Below are 20,409 nucleotides of genomic sequence, written 5' to 3'. Positions count from 1 at the left end.
TTTTTAGTCGATAGTACCGATAGCCGTTTGTTGTAGATTTTTCTCAGAGCTTTATGAAATTCGACTTTGCTAAATTTGCCCTGAAAAGTCTAAAAATCTAGCTTTTCTGCCGCAGAGCTGCTCTGAGCTCAACTGGAAAACCAACTGGATGCATATATCTCTCGTTCTCGTTTTTGGATTAGGCTGTGTCTGTCTCTGCAGGTAATATTTATCGCGATGGAATCGAGATGTTTGTACAGATATCTAGTTAAATGCATGAGTCAAAAGTCATTATTATTATTAACTAAATAGTTTGGTTTTAAAGCAGCTTGGAAAACAGAATTTTAATATTAATTGAAGGAAATAGGGTATATATATGTTTTTGTCTTTTTGCTTAAAAACTATTTTATAGACAAGAGGGAGTCCTTATCCTATATTATCCAGTCTTGTAGAAAGATGATTCATCAATCGGATAAAATCATATTTTTAGTGATGCTAGCTAGTTAGTAGCTAAGCTTAATGTCTAAGTCGAGGAATACGTTAGAGCTTGAACGTCAGTATATTAACGGTATATTTTGAAAATCGTGACGTATATATCGGTATGTTCCTGAGGGTCAGATCGTATATTTTGTCGATAAATCCGCGGTCACACTTAGCAAAACATAAACACGATTAAATAAGTGTGTTATCAAAATTAGTTGTTTAATTAAAGTTAAAGTTAAAATTTAAATCAAATTTCATACAATTATTGAGTTGAAGAAATTGGATGAAACGTAAGCGAAATTAATTGATGGTGTGGGATGATTGCTTTCCTTGGATTGGGAATGAATGGTCCGCCGTCTGTGAGAAATGTCTGGCAAATAATAACAAAGCTAAACCACCGTTACCGTGAGTGCATGTGTGTGATTTGCGGTTTTATGTTTATAAAGTATACCTTTCAGTAGGATAATATTTTGTTGACATCCGTGACCGCTAGTGATGGGCACCGCCTATGGGCTGAACACGACACGACACTATCCTCGCGCAACACAACTTCTCTTGTTGAAGTGTGCACTTATTTTTGTTGTTTATTTTAATATTCCTAGTGCTACAAAGTAGTACATCACTACTGTTGTGTTTGAATTTTATACATATACACATATGTGTTCGTTCTTGTCTTGTTCTATGGGTACTATAGTTTGTTTGCCAATCTGGCGGCATCAGCTTTGCCAGCAAAATTCTGAAAAGGTTTGGATGCCAAACGGACTGTTCTACCTTCTATTTGACATACCTTGCCCAGCACGATAGCAGCCGAATCACGAAGGTGACGAGCCCCTCTCCAGCCCGCCCCTATAACACAGACAGATAAACTCCCACCCCCGCCTGAGCCGTGGGACGGTCAGAGAGAAACAAGTGCATCCGACGACGAGGCAGCAACAGCATAGCATCGTAATTAATCAACTACGTTAACATAGAGTCGCGTTTGGCTATTCATGCAGCACAGCACAGCAAAGCAGCAGCAGCAACCAGTGCGAGAAGGGCGTGCCAATCAATTTACGGTTATTGCTAAAAGTTGGCCGGACCAACGAGTGGTAAAGGGCAGAGGCAGAGCGTAAAAAACGCCCATAAACAAAAGTCTTAAATCAACAACAGGAGCGGAAGCAGACAACGCTTCGCGAAAATATTTAAATATATGCAAACGTCCTTGGGCCGTCGACGTCAGCAGAGCAGGAACAGCAGCAGGAGTCGCAGCAGGACCAGGGACAACAGGCGAAGGGCCAATAACGAGCCAACAGTAAGTTTCAGCAAAAGGTGCGCTCAAAATATGGGTAAGTGAATACATGAGGGACTGAAGGGATCCCATTTCCATTTCCATTTCTGTTCTTCGTTTTTGTTGTTTTGCTAATTGTTTCTCCATTTGCACATATTTGCACAGATACTTTGAAATATATGCACATATATATTTTGTATGTATTTATGTATATTTTTATGCGATTGTTTCCGGCTAACTTGTGTGTGTGTTTTGTGGGAGTCCTGCAGGTGCCCAGCAGCACCTGCTTATAACGGTACATCCACTTGTATCGGAATTAGTACCAACTGTTCTAAACTTTTCCATAACTTTTTACCTGTGTGCATAAATACATATATACACCATCAATTTAGTTAATTAAAAAAAATCAGCAGCTTGAAATGACCCTGCATATCCATCCTTTCCATGGCATACATATGGTAACCGATATTCACTCTATTTCAGTCCACTTAAAAATATATGTATTATGAATTTCTTAAGCATTTTGCAAAAGATTGCTTCTATTGTCGGGAGATAGTTTGTATGATCTGGCCTAGCAACGCAAACTTGAGGGACTAGAAATCAGACAGAAAGAACTATACATACATATTTACATGTAAATATATTTAAACAGCAATCATAATACCCCCTGCCAGGGGATATAGAACATCAAATTATTATCGTTGAACGCTTATGGCGGTTTCCATTGTGAACCAGTTCCGTTCTCTGGCTCTCGGTGATGGTTTTACCGTAAAGCGTTCTCTGGGCAAGAGAGAGAGAGAAAGATTGAGAAGGAGAGCGCGCGCGCGTGGTGAGAGTGGGCGAGGCAGTGGAGTGGGCGTTCTGTTTTGAAACGGATTTTCCTCGTGTGTTGAGATTTTCACACAAATATTCCTGCAGCACGAGGCTGAAGTGGTCCCGAAGCGCGCAGAAGCTTTTTGCAGGCACGTGCGCCTTCATGATTGTGTGTGCGTGTTCGTGTGTGTGTGTGTGTGTGTGGGTTTGTGTGAGTGCGAGGAAAACAATAAAAGTTGAATAGGATCAAAAGCGCAAGGCGTGTTGCTGCACGGACACAAAAAAACAGGAAGAAACAGGAACCTGCCAGACAGACAGCCCCCGACAGACCGACAGACAAAAGCAAGCGAGAAGCAAGTAAAATATGAAAATTGCATTTTCCTTTTCCGCTGTAATAAAGAAAACCCCCTTCCGCCGCCCCCCCCTTTCTTGTGTGTTGCTGTTGCAACCATCGCGATTACTGCTACGTGCTACTCTGTGTGTGAGAGAGAGTGTGTTTCATGCATGGGTATGTGTGCTGCTGCATTGCACACACAACAGAGTCCCAAAGGCCTCAATCCATACCCTCACCAGTCGGCAGTTGCCAGTTGGCCCTCGGCAGTGGACTTTCCTTGCGGCCTGCAGGCAGTTGTTTCCTTCTCTCTCCTCCGCCCGACTCTTCGGTGTGTCCTCCTGTGTCCTGTGTGCCCTGTGTGTGTACGTATGAGTGTGCCGACGCCCTCATCCAACTTTCATATAATTGTGGTTTTCCCCGAAATATAACTAAGAATTTAATCACTTATTTCCCTTTTCAATACCATTTACATTTGCATTTTGCAGCTGCCGCAGCTGCCACATCTCCCGCCGCAGGAGCAGCAGCATCAACAGCAGGAACGTCGGAAGGTCTCTCTCTTGGTGTTGGCAACGGTATAGAGATGCTCAAGGCCCTGTACGACTTTCAGGCGGTCTATCCCAAGACAATCAGCTTCGATGAGGGCGAGTACTTCATTCTGTACCAAACCTCCGCCCGCCAGCGCAATTGGTGGCAGGTGGTCAGCATGAAGGGCAACATTGGTTTTGTCCCATCAAATTACGTAATGAAGATTAAGGTGAGTGAGTGTCACGCTGGAACGCTGGCACGGGGGCACAGGGTACTCCAGGCGGGTTGAGTACTTAAAGATCTAGTTTAAGTGCGTCTCGAGTGGTGCAGTAAGCTGAAGGCAAATGAGATTCCGTGGGAATGGGAATGATAATGGAGAGTAAAATTGTGGTACTCATTTCTCCACTCTTATCTCTCCTCCTCCTGCTCCCCCCGCAGGTGGAGCATGACTTCCTCATCAGCTTTCTGAACTCGTCGATTGAGTCGCTGGAGAAGTGTACAGACCAGGAGATCAATGGCATCATGTCCAAGGACGAACTGCTGGACCGGCTGCGCGAGAAGAAGAACACCATGGAGAGGCTCTATGCGGTAAGTGGTGTGGAACCATTCAATTCATAAATCCCAACCCACTCACGCCTGGTCCTCCCCTTGCAGGAGAGCTCGGAACGGGACGGTGACTCCTCGCTCTCATACTCTCAGAGCTACAGCGATAAAGTCAGCAGCCATCGACACTCGCATCCCCACCAGCAGCCCCAGTCCCAGTCGCAAACCCACTCGCACTCCCACAACCAGCACAGGCATCACAGTCCGCCGCCCGCTGCCCAGCGGCTGGACATGAGCCGAAAAAGCATGTCGAGTCCGGCGGTCGGCTGCAGCCAGCCCCAGGGCCAGGCAATGGTTGAGTCGCCCAGCATGGGCAGCATGCAGATGCCGAGCAGCAGCTGCACCATCCAGACACCGCAACAGCAACAGCCGCTGCCAGCACCGCCGCTAGTAGGCAGCACAGGCACAGCCGCAGCTGCAGCTGCCACATCAACAAAGGCAACGAATGTGGCAGCCGTGGCCGTGGCATCTGTGGCTGCCGTGGCGGATGTGGCACAGGACAACAGCATCTCAGAGCCCTCAGAGACGACAACGACAACGACCACCACCAGCGAGGACGTGGTGACCACGTACAAGGAGACCAGTCAACTGAGCACAAGCCAGCATCACAAGCCACCCAACGGAAGTGGCAGTACCGCCTCCGCATCCGCCTCCACCTCTGCCTCTGGCATGAAGAGGAGCAGTAGTGCCGGCAATGCCAGCATTGGCAGTGCAAGAAATCACGATGCGGATGCAGATGCGGATGCGGATGCGGCTGGTGACGAGCCGGACAGCACGCAGGAAAAGTCAGACGATGCTAGTGCAGTGCCCAGCGATGATGTGGGCAACGCCATCGCAGATAGTGCTGACAATAGCCAGGCCCTGGACAGCATAGACAGTCCCTCGGCCTCGGCCTCGCCCTCGCACCACCGGCACACGGACATTGAGGGCGCGGAGGCGGCTGCTGGAACCGCCTGTGACAAAGCGAACTACATTCGTGGCCAGCTAAAGGTGGAATCATCGGATGTGTATCAGATTGTGGATGCGCTGCGTCGGAATACGAATCTTAGCTTTGACCTGTCGTGCGAGGCGCTGCGTGTGGTGTTGACCAGCCTGGAGCAGCTGTACAACGGTTCCATCAACCCGTACCTGGAGGCCGTCGCCGTCCATGTCACCGGCAAGGTGCCTACGCCCAAAGAGCTACTGGGCATCACGCACGACTCGAAGCGACTGCAGTATCTGTTTGGGCAGCTGGCGGACTGCAAAAACGACACGGAACAGCGCACCTGGATGCTGTACGAGGACGAGGAGGATATCATTCAGTTCCTCGAGGAGTTGGTTGAGATACTGGTACCTAAAAGCTACGAGGGGATTTATGCGGTAGTATTTTTTGATTGCAATCCAAATTTGCTTGCAGAACAATGCGGACGAGAACATTAGCTGCTATGAAATGTCCTGCGACCAGTACCAGATGTTCATCAATCTGGTTCAGTACTATCAAATGGAAACACGCTGGTCCATCAAGCGCCTGCTGCTCCGGACATTCACCGCCGCCTGTCATCTGGATCACATTATTGTGGACATATTGCTGACGTCGGTGCTACCGCTAGAGATTGTAATTGGGGGCCGTCTGAGGGGACGAAACAAAGCTTATTTCTTACCTCCTCTCTCTCTCTATTACCAGGTGGAAGACATGAAGACTCACTTTTCCAACCTAGAGCGCTTTAAGCAGCTGGTCAAGATGCTGACCATTGTCTTCTCGCTGGGACAACCGATGCCGGTGAATCATCAAGGTGCGTTGGCGTGTCGATCAGCCAGTTCAATCGTTCAATTCTTATCCAACACGTACTTGTACTTGCAGACTATCTGGGCGTGCACTTTGCCAGCTTTCTGCTGGAGATCGTCGAGGGCAATAACCCAGAGCAGCTGGTGGACATGGTCATTGCCCTGATACTGTCCTTCAATCAGCAATTCAGCGAAAACACATACAACGTGATCATCGAGGCGATGCAAAGCCTGCCCACGGCCAAAGTCTTTACCGAGAAGCTGCTGCTTCTGCTCAATCGGGAGGGTGAGTTGTTGGGGTTGGGGTGCCTGACTGCTACTTGTGATGGCTTACCCGTTATCCGTTATCCTGTATCCTCAGATGACCCCACGCGACTGCTGAAGCATCCGAATGAGCATATGAACACGGTGCTCCGCATGTTCATTGACATCTTCAGCCACCCGGATACGGCTGGCATGTTCTACACGAACGATATAAAGGTTCTCATCGACATTGTGGTGCGACAGCTGTCGGATCTGGATGCGGGCAGTGCGGTAAGTAGCACCCATGTGCCACGTGCCACGTACTGTTTTCGTTACTGTTTTGATTCAGACTCGTCCTTGCTACTTGGAGCTGTGCCGACGCATCCTGCGCAACACAAACTATCAGGAACACGAGCACCGCAAGCACGATCTTATGAAGATCTTCACACGCATCTTTTGCGAGGAGACCGAGTGCAGTGCCTCCGATCAGCAGCTGGTGCGGGAAATAGCCAACGAATTTCCACAGCTATTCAAGGCTTAAACCCAACACCAAACTGAAACCAAATTAAAGCGTTGCTAGTGAGGCGAGTCAAACAAAACAGCGAGCCAACCATTAAAAACAAAAACCTTAAATATTATTTATAGTTCGTATTGAAATTTATTCAGTGCATTTGTATTGTTGTGCATTTGACCTTGGTCCTGAATACCCCTAACTTCACAATGCATTTTGATCTATTCCGGATTGAGGACGCAAGAAAGCAGAGAGCAGAAAACAAGCAACAAGTGAACACACGACTCCCCGTACACAACATATATCTTATGATGAATATAGTCTGTAAGCTGGGGGCAGGTAACAAATGTACTAGTTGCATGTGGAGTAGATGCAACCTTGTAGCCGGTACCACATTAGCAATACACATATGTACATGCATGCACACGTACAATAGGTATGCCTACATCTACATATATGTATACATAGCAATACGTATAGTAGGCATAGGTAGTGTGTGGACATGCGGAGGGAATAGCCGTAGCAGTAGTCTACACTAAATTATTTTACTAATTTAGAGACGATGCTTTTAGCCAGAGAACCAGAGTCAAACAACAAACCAGAAAGAAACCAAACCAAACCCAAACCAAAACAAAACCCTATTTCAATTCTATAGCTATAATTGCAAACTGATTTTGAAACTTTGAAACAGACAAATTTGACAGACACTCAATGAAGATGATATTTATAGCATAATTATACATACATATATAACGAAATATACATTCAATTCATAAGAAATGGGGAAGGAAATGTTAATTGCAATCTACAAGAATAATAACAATTACGATAATTATATTAACGATTATATACATACATACATACATACATACATACAAGATACATATATGACAAGTATTTGGAGCTAAAGTGCTAATTTGACAAGACAAACAGACGGAAAAAACCAGTCATATGTTATATGTAATAACAGGCATACGAGTGCATACAATGTTGAATTTGTTTATATAATCTATGAGGAGAACAGAAACAGAAACTAAAAGAAAAGAAAAGAACAAGGAATCATTGAAAATTGTTAAAGCTCAAATATGGATTGGGAATGGAAATGGAAAAAATGGAGAAGTAGGTGGTTAAGGAGGAACTTAATTCCGCCTAAAAAACAAGCAAAGAAGGCAATGCATTTCTCTCCCTCACTCGCATACACACACGCACTCTATTCTCTATCTATCTCTCTCTCTCTCTGACTCTCTCTCTATCACTTTAAGGAAACAATATTAAAATTGTTATAACTTGATCTTTTTATATATTCAACAAACGACTACACACACACACACACATAAACACTTTTACACAGATCTCTTTCGCTCTGGAGGAGGTCCCGCCTTTCTTCAAGATATTATGATTTAACAATTTCAAATTGTTCGAGAAGCGATTTCGTTGTTGTTGTTGTCGTTGTTGTTGGAGGCAGCTGTGCAATATCTCACAATTGGTGAATTTTATCTACTATTAAGTTTATTGTTAGGCATTGTTAAATTGTTTAAGCAGAAACTTTTAATCAAAAAACCTACATGTGTATGTATATTTGAATAATTGCAGTCGATTTTTGTTCTTGTTGTGTGTTAAAGCCGAAACACGAGCTGCTGCTGATGCAAAAAGAAACGAATTTAATTTGCCATAATTTTCGTAGAGAGTAATAGATATTTACAACCATCAACTAAAAACTAAAACTAAACAAAATAAACATTAAAAACGACGACGAAAAAAAAACAAACGAAATTACGAATGTGAAACGTGAATTGTCTTAAAATCAATTGCCTACAAATAATAATATTAATAACAACAAATTGTACCTTTCGATTTTGAATTAAAAACAAGATGAACACAATTATTGTAACTTAATCTTAACTTATTAATGATTATAAGAGGCCATCGCCACCTCACCCCGTGCACGCACAGCAGCAATACAAACAAAAAAGACACCCAATGAAAGTTAAATAATACGAGTAACTACATTACCAAGGAACAACACACGTTTAAGTCAAGCAAATAGAGCTAATTTTAAAGATTGTTAACTTTTCAGTTCTTAACTTTTAAAAACAAACAAGAGACAACAGAGATCCTACAGCCGAAAATAGAATTACACAGTTTTAAAATGTATCGGGGAAAACGAACAGGAAAACGATATCGAAATCGCAATTGTAAAGAAACGAAATGATCAAACACAAATAAAGGTAAATCTAATAACTCTGGTTAGTTGTTGGCCAAAAATGAGTTCAATAAATGTGCTTTCATGAAGAGACCCAACCCTAAGATAGCACCATTTAGTGGTTAACAAATATTTATGTACTGTTTTGATGGCAAAAGCCACGAATCTGCCTGTATGAGCTCAAGATATATGCATTCGCATTACTGGAACACCATTTTTCTTAAAAATATGTCTTAGGTTTATCTTGCCCTGTGCTTGGAATTCTGGTGGAATACACGATCATTTTCTGTTCTATGTAGTGTGGGAAAATATTGATGCGTTTACTGTTTTTCGTGTTGGAAATTTGTCACAGCACTCGTGCACTCGTGAGCCTCTGGAAAGATCCGATAAGCGACCATCTCTAGTACAGGACTGGCAGAGGCAGATCCGAGCCGAACCCATTTTCATTTCATAATTTTGATTCGAGTGCGAAAGGTTAAAGGCAAGCTAAGCAGTTTTCGAGAGTACTTGTGAAATTTCTGGGCGCTTAAATTAAATCCTTAATTTAAGCGCCTGGAATGAAATATCCCAGCACTCGCACGCATAAATAAACAAATCGGTTTTTCGACTTGGGTAAGACGAATCTCTTGCTCTCTTTCTTCCATTTTACGAGTATTCGGTCTCGGTCCGTCCCTTCATAGGCCTTCGCTTACGCAACGCGCGGATCAAATTGCACCGCATCCGCAGGGGCACCACCCAGCAACAAGCCAAATGTTTTCACGAATGACATGAAGGGCGGGGCTCGCCCTGCAAGAAGGATCGACAGGGGCGGGGGCAAGGATGAGAAGGACTCGCAAGGGCAAGGACCTTCTATAGCTGCATACACCTAGCTTGCCTTGGAGCGCTACAACGTCAACAATTTCTTCCGTTTGACACCAGATTTGGCCGGAGGATAGCCACGGCTTGCTCCGTTTTGATGGGCTTCGGTTCTGCGTGTGGCGATCTTGCATTGCTCTTGCGTGAGAGGTCATGCGAGAATTCTACAAGATCCCTACACGTTAAGTGCAGCCCATCAACACGCAGCAAACGGTGGACATTCTAATGCCAAATTTGGTGTCAAAGGAAAAAATGTAGGCGTTGTTCCGCTGCCAAAGCAAGCTAAGTTTGTACAGATATAGAAGGGCCTCAGCCACAGCGATACCAGAGACGAATGCCCCCCCCTTTGGCTACGCAGCAGATGAACATCGTAGATGGCGATCGCCGCAGCAACAGCAACAACAGCAGAGACTGTGGATAAACGAAATCATTGAAATTGTCATGAAATTAATATGTATGTACAAACTGTATTTGATGCTTGAGCAAGGGCTGAGAGGGTCCAGGATGGGGATCGCTTTATTGTATGGCTGCTTAGTCGACAGTTATTTCAAACAGCTTTTGACTGTCACATCCATACTCACTTACGTTTTCTTACGTGTTATGCTGCTGGCAATTCAATTTGTATGGGCCAGCACTGTTCGACAACATTTTGCATACCCTGGGGGAAATGGATGTTATAGAATTGAGAATATGTTTGTCATCCCAAGGCTCCGTAGGTATCAGGATTCAAATTCCAGCGACATTGCAACTGTTTTTTTGTGGAACTATTTTGCTTAAACCTTGTTTAGTCAAAATACAATAAAAGCAAGGACTAAAAACTGGCTAGTTAAGTAGAAAATTGATTCATTAATCGTATAAAATTATGTGGGCATAGATAAAGGCCCGGTTGACAACATTTAAATCCTTGTCGCTCACATTCAAAAAAGTTAGATTTGGCGCGCACCACTCGGTATATTTTGAAAATGAGACCGTATATTTTGGTATTTATTTGAATCGGGTAGAATCGGTAATAACCGGTTGACAGCAATGAGTCTCATTCCATACACAAATGTTGCGGCAACATTTACTTGAAAACCGTTTTTTGGTCAAAATAAAATACATAAAGGTAATTAAAAGAAGCAATCTTGTAAAAAATGCATTTATCTATGGGATAAAGCTAAGTGGGCAAAGCTGAAAACTCTATATAGCTTGAAATATCCGGATTTGGCAATACCCGGTTCGCAACAGATGAGTCCCATTCCAAACACAAACATGTTGCTAATTCCATGCACACATACCCTGGGGAAATGGATGATAAAGAATTGCGGAAATGTGTGTCATTCCAGGCTCTAATTAATGCAAAAACTAGATAGTCGCTGTTTTAAACGATATTTTGCAGCTCATCGTCGGTCTACAGAGACAATGAACTGGTACTGGGATCAGGATTTATATACAAACACCTAATCAAATGCATGAATAGACCAAAAAAATGCAATCTAAAACAAGGCCTTTATTAATTACATTTGAAAGCAGCTTGGAAAACAGTATCATTATATAATATTCACGAAATAGGGTATACAAACGCCCATACCCTGGTTGACAACAAATGAGTCTGCAAATACCAGCAACATTGACGTCACAACCTGCGACTATTGAACATTTTTGTTGAAATCGTGTTTTTGTCAAAACAAAAAACATGCAAGTACTTAAATATAGTTAATCTTGATCAAAATTGCTTCAGCAATCATACACAATTATCTGGGCAGAAATAAGAGATCTATATAGCTGGGAATATTCGACGGAAGAAAGATTAACCAAGAATTAGTCGTCATAGCCGGTTCACAACAATGAGTCCCATTCCATGCACACATACCCTGGGGGAAATGGATGTTATAGAATTATGAATACGTTTGTCTTCCAAGGCTCAGTAGGTATCAGGATCGAGATAAATATATACAAGATACTAATAAGGTACTTGAATATGTCTAAAGAATATCAATTTGAGAAAAGGTCTTAATAAATTACGTTTGATCTTCATACAAAATTAGCGAAGTAGGGTGTACAAAGGCCTATACACGCATCATGTCTTTAAATACCAACAACATTGCGACTGTTTTTTTTTGGAACTACTTTGTTATTGCCTTGTTTTAGCCAAATACAATCAAAGTAAGGACAAAAAACTATCCAGTTATGTAGAAAATTGATTCATCAATCGTATAAAATTATGTGGGCATGGCTAAATGTTCCATATAGTTAGTAATATTCAACGGAAGATAAAAAACGAGGAATATGTAAAATATAACTTGAATTCGTCAGTATATTTACGGTATTTTTCGGTATATTTCGGAGAGTCAGACCGTATTTCTCCTCCGCGGTCACACTACTCAAATTTTTTCACGTGTGCCAAGCGAGCCAATTTTTGCCCAAACAAACAATTTTTGACAAAACACAGAGGCCAAGCCAGCTAATTTTCAGTTTCAGACCGGTCAGAGGTAAGGCGGAAAGTGTAACCAAAATAAAAAACAACATTGAAAAGACAAACCGCGAACCACAGGGATGCAGTGTTTAAAAGCAAGAAGAAGAGGCACGTGCAGCAGCAGCAAAAACGCAAAAATTGAGACAAGAAATGAAAAGAATACGCGTGCCGTGCGAGGGTTGAAAAGGTGCAACTGAAATGTACATCCAGCATCAATATATATTACAGCAAGATGGTGCCCATTGGACCCGTTCATCCCAACCATCCCGGCGTTGTGCATCCCCCACAACAGCCGATGCCGACAGCGCCCACCGGGCCCAATTCTCTTCAGCCCAATGCCAATGTCTCGGGATCCTCGAACTCCACCTCGAACAAGAGCTCTATGTCGGTGAAGCCGAACTATACGTTGAAGTTTACTCTTGCCGGCCACACCAAGGCGGTATCTGCGGTCAAGTTCAGCCCAAACGGCGAATGGCTGGCCAGCTCATGTGAGTACTAAGCGTGTGTTTTTTAAGATAGTTTTTTGGCTAAAATTATGGCTTTCCAACGCAGCTGCTGATAAACTGATTAAAATCTGGGGAGCGTACGATGGAAAATTTGAGAAGACTATCTCCGGGCATAAGCTGGGCATTAGCGATGTCGCCTGGAGCTCGGACTCGCGTCTACTGGTCAGCGGCAGCGACGATAAGACCCTCAAGATTTGGGAGCTGAGCACTGGCAAGAGCCTCAAGACGCTCAAGGGGCACAGCAACTATGTGTTCTGCTGCAACTTTAATCCGCAGTCGAACCTGATTGTCTCTGGCAGCTTTGATGAGAGCGTACGCATTTGGGATGTCCGTACTGGCAAGTGCCTGAAGACACTGCCCGCCCACTCTGATCCCGTGTCGGCGGTGCACTTCAATCGCGATGGGTCACTGATTGTCAGCTCTAGCTACGACGGACTGTGCCGCATCTGGGACACGGCCAGCGGACAGTGTCTGAAGACGCTAATCGACGACGACAATCCGCCCGTCAGCTTTGTCAAATTCTCGCCGAACGGCAAGTACATCCTGGCGGCCACTCTGGACAACACTCTCAAGCTGTGGGATTACTCCAAGGGCAAGTGTCTCAAGACCTACACGGGTCACAAGAACGAGAAGTACTGCATATTTGCGAATTTCTCTGTCACCGGCGGCAAGGTGAGTAACCACAGGCTAGGCTATATTTTTGATTGGTTTTCCCAATACGAGCGACCGCTTTTGTTTTACAACTCCCCCCCTGTAGTGGATAGTCAGTGGTAGCGAGGACAATATGGTCTATATATGGAATCTGCAAAGCAAGGAGGTGGTGCAAAAGCTGCAGGGGCACACCGATACTGTACTCTGCACTGCCTGCCATCCCACCGAGAATATCATCGCCTCCGCTGCGCTCGAGAACGACAAGACCATAAAACTGTGGAAATCAGACACATAGAGGACGTGCCGGCTATCGCTGGTATCCAGCAAATGCAGTGGCCCCCCCCACACCGACCCCACACATAAATTCGTAATCTTAATGTTCACAATACTTTTTTTTTGTAAGCGTAAAATCTTAATCGTCTACTCCCAAAATCACAATTTTTCAAAGTTTCGAGGTAGTTTCGAGGATTTATGTTGCGAAGTATGGTGATGTATGGTAAGAAGGAAAAGTTCAGGATAGTTATTCATTCTTAAGCTAAAAATTGTATGTATAGATATTTATTAGCCTATTTTATTGGCTACAACAGTAAGACAACTGGGGGTTTCGCCTCAAACACGATTGTAACATTTGCCGCATTAGCCCCAACAAAAAGCAACACACAAATTGATGATCTTTCGGTGTAGAAAGATAGCTAAATTTAAGCACAACCCCAAACATATACGTGCCGCCGGCAACCAGAAGAGCCTGGCGCACGGGAAAGAATACATATAAAATACGAAATGTACATTTTAACTGAAATAAAAACAGACGCGCGCAAAGCGGCGCTCGACTGTAAGTCCTCGAGCTCGAGCCCCACTCTGCGCGCGTCACTTATTTGTACATCTTCCAGTGGTATATTTATTGCGGGTCCAGCTCTGATTCAAGGTGGGGCGGTAAATTTGTGGCAGGTCCAATATGATTTAATCGTACAGCACTTGAATTGCTATAATAGTCAGGGAATGTGCCTTGTTTTGAACTGTGCCAACTGGCGCGCCCGGAAACTCAACCCTGCATCTACCAGTATTACAAGTGGGTGTACTTTCAACAGGGCTGGCTGATTTCGGAAAAGTTCCGTGGCTATCGAACCAAAATATCGAAATTCTTCGAAACGGTTATTTACTCTTTTTGCTCTGTTGGCATCGGGTACTGGATCAGTAGCAACAATAAGTCCAATTCCAGACCGTATACTTATGGAACTGAATATACACCTTTTTTCATGGTTCGCACGTTAGCGGAAACGGTTTTGGTAACTGACATTGAGATCTTTAATGTGAAATAAAACTACATCTTTGAGACCGGGATGAGAATGTGTTTTTATGTTTGGAGAAAGGTTAAAGGTTTGTTTTTCTGCAGAAAGTTCGTTGAGATCTGTGCTTCCAGCCATACCTGGGATAATGGGGTAATCACAAATCGCCCGCAAACGATAACGCCACCCACACATTGTGCTCCAATTGATACATCGGCATGTATGCAAATCCGCCATCGATAGTTCCACTTGCGCATATCGCTGCGGGCCATCGATGGTCCACCCACCACTAGCTGTTACGCGAACAAGAAAGAGCAATAGAAAAATTGATAAACTAATCTAATTTTTTTGTTTAACACTTACAACGACGGCCCGGCAGTGCGGTGTGCTCAGTGCGTGATAGACAGAGACAGCCAGCTTGATCCACATATAGTTATAGCTCGATCGCGTTAAGCCCCTTAGTCGAATTTTTTTAACCAGTTTTAGCGAAATCGTCTTGCCGAAAAATGTTGCGTACTCTGTCACGCGTTAGCGAACTCCCACTTATTGTTAAGCAATTGCAAAAAGTACGTAATCCTGTCACTAACCCCAGCGTTGTTATCACTAATCTCGAGCAAAAGCAAACACTACAAAAACAACAACAGCAGCAACAACAATACCAAAAACACACAACAAAGAAATGCATTAGCACAAGTGGCGGCAACAACAGCAATCACTGGACAGTGCGGCTGCAACATCATAATCATCATCATCGACAGCGGCAGCAGCAGCAGCAGCAACGGCAGCATCATCATCAACAGCTAAGCCTAAACATCTGTCGAGGTTATTCATCATCATTTTTCGGTCTATTCCAGAATGCAGCACAGGCTGGCGTGGCCAAAACCAACAACTATGCCACGGAGGCTACGGTGCAAGTGAATCGCGTAAGTGTTGGAGGATCGACGGAAATTAAATCAAATTGAAATCACCAACGTATTACATAATGCGCTTTACTACCAGATAACAAAAGTGTGTGTGTGTGTGTGTGTGTGCGTGTTCTGGTGTGTGTGAGTGCACAGGGTTGCATTGACATACACACAATGCTCTCACCGTTAACCGGCAATGCCTTCCGTCAATTTTCAAAATGATCAAGGTCACGACGCGCGCTGCTTTTTGCGTGGCCGCTGCGTGACCGAGACGGGGAGACGACACGCACCGCACAGCAAAGCACCATATCAGCATCACTCTGTCTCTTTCTATCCCTGATTGGATCTTGTGCTGTTTACACCTCCCTCTTATCAGGCCATCCCTTCACTCATACATTCGAATGTTCACCTACCCAGAAGGTGGCATCAATCATCCAAACTCATAAGGGATTTCTATATATTTCTTATTCTATGCCAAATTTTGTGTGCTATTAGAAATTTGTTCACGGTTTTTAAGATACATATATGTATATGGCACAAATATCGTCAGGATCTGAGTAGGTATTAATATTTTGCAGGAAGCATAAGAACGCTCGATAACTAATTGATAAATTAATCAGAATGCAGTTGCTTTTGCATAACAGTTAACTATTTTGGAATTTTTGGTACTGAAATTATATCCAAAACATAGGTATTTATTATTTATTCTTCTTCTTATCTAATTATTCAAATTCTAGCAATATTATGTAGAGTTTAACATAGCTCTTTAAAAGGTTGATATATGTACATCGCGAATCATGATCATGATTGATCATAGAAAAGGCTAAATTTGAGCTGAAGAAATTCGTAATTTGGAAAATGCCTTAATGGGCCACTCCCCTAGTTTTTTGAGTAATTTAAATGCAGAATATCCAGGCCAATTAAAGGTTTTAGTAAACGTTCTATAGTATATGACAGCCATCTAAATTCTTTATCAGATAGCTTTGGTCTCCCAAAGAGAAAGTCTCTTCGATGATACCATAATACCTTTTTCTTATTTTCCCCGAGAAATACCATTCTTGACCGTTTCGCATTGGCATCTTTTTGCAGCCCTTCAAGCTGCATCGCTTGGACGAAGGACCGGCCACCGAAGTAAAACTGACCAAGGATGAGGCGCTCAAGTACTATACACAAATGCAGACGATCCGACGCATTGAGACGGCGGCCGGCAATCTCTACAAGGAGAAGATCATTCGTGGCTTCTGTCATCTGTATTCCGGACAGGAGGCCTGCGCTGTTGGCATGAAGGCGGCCATGCGAGATGTGGACAACATCATTTCCGCATACCGTGTCCATGGCTGGACATATCTGATGGGCGTCTCGCCCATCGGTGTTCTTGCCGAGCTGACCGGCGCCCAGAGTGGCTGTGCCCGCGGCAAGGGCGGCTCCATGCATATGTATGCCCCGAATTTCTTCGGCGGCAATGGCATCGTTGGCGCCCAAGTGCCGCTCGGCACTGGCGTGGGTCTGGCCTGCAAGTACAAGGGCAACGGCGGCATGTGCCTGGCCCTCTACGGCGATGGTGCCGCCAATCAGGGTCAGGTGTTCGAGGCCTACAACATGGCCTATCTGTGGAAGTTGCCCGTGATCTTTGTCTGTGAGAACAACAACTATGGTAAGTGATACAGCATTCAGATGCGATTCTCTGTGAAGGAGGATTCTGTAATCAATCGATACGGCATTATTGGCAGGCATGGGCACCAGCTCGGAGCGTGCCTCCTGCAACACGGACTACTACACCCGCGGCGACGCCTTGCCCGGCATCTGGGTGGACGGCATGGACGTGCTGGCCGTGCGCAGTGCCACAGAGTTTGCCATCAACTACGTGAACACCGTCGGGCCCCTGGTGATGGAGACGAACACGTATCGGTACTCGGGCCATTCCATGTCTGATCCGGGCACCTCGTACCGTACCCGCGAGGAAATCCAGGAGGTGCGCCAAAAGCGTGATCCCATCACATCCTTCAAGGAATTGTGCATTGAGCTGGGTCTCATCACCACCGACGAAGTCAAGGTGGGGTTTATAGGCGTGTCTCCGTGTGTGTTATCCTGGCTTAATGCGCTTTTCTTTTTAGGCGATCGATCTGAAGGTGCGCAAAGAAATCGATGAGGCCACTGCCTTTGCCAAGAGCGATGCCGAGCTGGCTGTCAGCCATCTCTGGACTGATGTGTCCTCCAATAATTTGGAGACTAAGCTGCGCGGCACCAACAGCTTCAATCTGGACCACATCCAGGAGCGCAAGGGTGTCAATCACTAGATCTGCCGAAACCACCACCCTCCTCAAACGCTAACGCAAACGCAAACACACAAGACACATAACACTCACGAAATCTCTAGCTCTTAAGCCGAAAGATGGAATAGCCCCTGGCCTTTAGTAGAGGCTCCTTCAAGGAGTCCCCCCCCCCCACAACTTAGCGAATCGAAGCACATACCCACACACAGAACCCCCCAATACTCACCCTGGAAGATGGTTGGGGGAAAAACTGCATTGGATATTATTGGATGTATTGTGAACGTGTTCAATATGGATAAAGCGAGGTGTAAATTGTTGAAAATATACATATAAATATTAATTGATTAACTAAATGATCAATGAAAGGAGATGGCATACGCTTCTCTTGGTCGGTCTGTCTGATATTTTAGATTATATTTACATAAGTCAAATAATGTGTTATATAACTTGTATATTGTTTTAGAAACCTTTAAATGTGTCTGTCTGTGTTTAGAACAAATTAGAGATCGTTTAGTTTCATAGTTTCATGATTTAAAGGCTTTCAAACAGACTCTTTTATGTGAAGAAAATGTCGGTATCTTAGTGTCGAGGAACGTGTGCTTCGACACAGTTGAATTCGTTTATCACAAGAATCACAAGAAAAGAAAGCAATCGAAATGCCATCTCCTTTAAAAATCTATTGAAATCTCTTATATATCTAAGTAGTGACTATTTTATAATCGTATTTGTAGCACTCTTTTCAACTCTTTCTTTTTCGGAGATTCTCTCTCTCTGTCTTTTTCTCTAACGGAAAGAAACTTGGTTTCCGTTTCAGTTTCTGTCTTTGCCTTTTTCCTTTGCTGTCATCGTTTTGGGAACGTAGTTTCGTTGTAGTTTCTGTTTGAACTAAATCTTCGATGTGTTTTTTTCAAAATTTTGCAAAATAATATAAATTCCTATTCAGACGGGGGTCCTATTCAGTATCCTCAGCGATCGGCGGTTGTCGGAGCGTAAGGTGGAGAATGCTCAAGAAAAACGGCGGCAGCTGCCTGCTGCGTTTGGGCAGTGTCCAGTCACCGCTGCGACAGCAGCTTCTCCACGTCTGGACGGGTGAGCCGCGCAGCTGGAGGAGACGAGGAGGAGCCTTGTCAATCTCGGCAGACGGCAGGCGGCACAAGTCGGAGGACTGCAATAGCGTGACCCTGGAGCATGTGAGTACCAGAGGTACCATGGTAATCCTACCATGAATCAAGAGTCTTTCCTATTTGCTTAAGCAGACCTTTAAGTGCTATGATTTGGACTCGGGCCCCCCCATGGATGTGGAGCTGTCGCGCGATGATGCCCTGAAGATGTACAGTCAGATGCTGGAGGTGAGGCGCGTTGAGACCATGGCCTCCAACTACTACAAGGAGAAGAAAATCAGGGGCTTTTGTCATTTGTATATCGGCCAGGAGGCAGTCGCCGTGGGCATGCATGCCCGCATGCGCAAGCAGGACTCGATGATAACAGCCTACCGCTGTCATGCCTGGACCTACCTGATGGGCGTCTCCATCTATGAGATGATGGCCGAGCTGCTTGGCGTCCGTACTGGCTGCAGTCGAGGCAAGGGCGGCTCGATGCACATGTACAGCGAGCGGTACTACGGAGGCAATGGCATTGTGGGCGCTCAGGTGCCTGTGGGCGCTGGTGTGGCTCTGGCCCATCAATTCCGGCGCGATGGCGGTGTCTGCATCGTCTGCTATGGTGATGGTGCGGCCAATCAGGGCCAGGTCTTCGAGGCCTACAACATTGCCAAGCTGTGGTGCTTGCCGTGCATCTTTGTGTGCGAGAACAACGACTATGCGATGGGCACGAAGGCGAATCGGGCCGCCGCCAGCACCGATTTCTACATGCGGGGACAATACATACCCGGCCTCTGGGTGGACGGCAATCAGGTGCTGGCCGTTCGCAGTGCCACACAATTTGCCATAGAGTATGCATTGTCCCATGGGCCGATTGTTCTCGAGATGAACACCTACCGATATGTGGGCCACTCTATGTCCGATCCGGGCACCTCGTATCGGTCTCGGGATGAGGTCAAGCAGATGCGCGAGAAGCGGGATCCCATAACGAGTTTTCGCGGTCAGATCATTGCCCTGTGCCTGGCTACCGAAGAGGAGCTGAAGAAGATCGAGACGGAGACCAGGAAACGTGTGGACGACGACTGCAAGAAGGCGGCCAAGGACAAGGAGGTGGATCCGATCGAGCTGCATGCCGATGTCTATGCCAAGAACTTGGAGCCCAGGATACGGGATGTCCATGGCTACCATCTGGAGCATCATCGTATATCGGAGTTGTGTCTGGGCAAGCCAAAGGCGACGCCCCAAAGCGAAATAAAGAATGTGCCTGTGGGGGATGCGGCCATGGTGGCTGCTGCTGCCGAAGCCAAGAAGGCGGCCGACAAGGCCAGGGCAGAGAAGGCTAAGGCCGAGGGTAAGGAGGTACCAAAACCACCAGGAGAAGCGCCACCAGCGGCAGCAGCGGGTGCTCCACCACCAGCGGGTGCTACAGCACCAGCTGCAGCTCCCCCAGCAGCAGCCCCACCACCGGCGGCTGCACCACCTGCAAAAGGAGCTCCACCACCTGCAAAAGGAGCTTCACCAGGAGCACCTCCCCCAGCTGCACCACCGGCGAAAAAGTGAACGGAAGGACCAACGATGCTTCCACTACGCTGTAGTCAAGACACGAACCAACTAAATTGAATAAAGCTATTTGTTGAAGAAAAATTTTTTGGG

General features: G+C 45.2%; 4 protein-coding genes across 6 annotated transcripts; all 4 read left to right on the top strand.

Moving 5' to 3' along the window:
- The first annotated feature begins 595 nt into the window (after nt 1-595).
- LOC4815672 (NCK-interacting protein with SH3 domain) lies at nt 596-8,823 on the top strand. 3 transcript variants are annotated; one of them, XM_015185826.2, is made up of 10 exons: nt 596-752; nt 1,157-1,787; nt 3,362-3,630; nt 3,840-3,989; nt 4,056-5,333; nt 5,401-5,598; nt 5,668-5,776; nt 5,845-6,054; nt 6,130-6,302; nt 6,361-8,818. In XM_015185826.2, the coding sequence occupies exons 2-10, from the start codon at nt 1,652-1,654 to the stop codon at nt 6,550-6,552; spliced, it is 2,715 nt and encodes a 904-aa protein (XP_015041312.2). In that variant the 5' UTR covers nt 596-752; nt 1,157-1,651; the 3' UTR covers nt 6,553-8,818. The 3 variants fall into 3 exon arrangements, with proteins under 3 accessions (XP_015041312.2, XP_033238506.1, XP_033238505.1); XM_033382615.1 differs by lacking the exon at nt 596-752 and having other exon boundaries at nt 1,102-1,753; XM_033382614.1 differs by lacking the exons at nt 596-752; nt 1,157-1,787 and having other exon boundaries at nt 6,361-6,595; nt 6,657-8,823.
- Nucleotides 8,824-11,902: 3,079 nt separating this feature from the next.
- On the top strand, nt 11,903-13,901 carry wds (WD repeat-containing protein wds). Its single transcript, XM_001355600.4, has 4 exons — nt 11,903-12,051; nt 12,264-12,523; nt 12,588-13,213; nt 13,299-13,901. The coding sequence occupies exons 2-4, from the start codon at nt 12,268-12,270 to the stop codon at nt 13,485-13,487; spliced, it is 1,071 nt and encodes a 356-aa protein (XP_001355636.1). The 5' UTR covers nt 11,903-12,051; nt 12,264-12,267; the 3' UTR covers nt 13,488-13,901.
- An 845-nt stretch (nt 13,902-14,746) lies between these two features.
- Pdha (Pyruvate dehydrogenase E1 alpha subunit) lies at nt 14,747-17,996 on the top strand. The gene is made up of 5 exons (XM_001355601.4): nt 14,747-15,044; nt 15,333-15,401; nt 16,473-17,037; nt 17,114-17,436; nt 17,498-17,996. The coding sequence occupies exons 1-5, from the start codon at nt 14,985-14,987 to the stop codon at nt 17,678-17,680; spliced, it is 1,200 nt and encodes a 399-aa protein (XP_001355637.1). The 5' UTR covers nt 14,747-14,984; the 3' UTR covers nt 17,681-17,996.
- Nucleotides 17,997-18,147: 151 nt separating this feature from the next.
- Nucleotides 18,148-20,402, top strand: LOC4815476 (probable pyruvate dehydrogenase E1 component subunit alpha, mitochondrial). The gene is made up of 2 exons (XM_033381961.1): nt 18,148-18,846; nt 18,913-20,402. The coding sequence occupies exons 1-2, from the start codon at nt 18,658-18,660 to the stop codon at nt 20,314-20,316; spliced, it is 1,593 nt and encodes a 530-aa protein (XP_033237852.1). The 5' UTR covers nt 18,148-18,657; the 3' UTR covers nt 20,317-20,402.
- The last annotated feature ends 7 nt before the right edge of the window (nt 20,403-20,409 follow it).

This window comes from Drosophila pseudoobscura, chromosome X (assembly GCF_009870125.1).
Source record: "Drosophila pseudoobscura strain MV-25-SWS-2005 chromosome X, UCI_Dpse_MV25, whole genome shotgun sequence".
NCBI classification, from domain to species: domain Eukaryota; kingdom Metazoa; phylum Arthropoda; class Insecta; order Diptera; family Drosophilidae; genus Drosophila; species Drosophila pseudoobscura.
The sequence above is the reverse complement of the archived record's forward strand: the minus strand, read 5'-3'. Positions and strand labels throughout refer to the sequence as shown.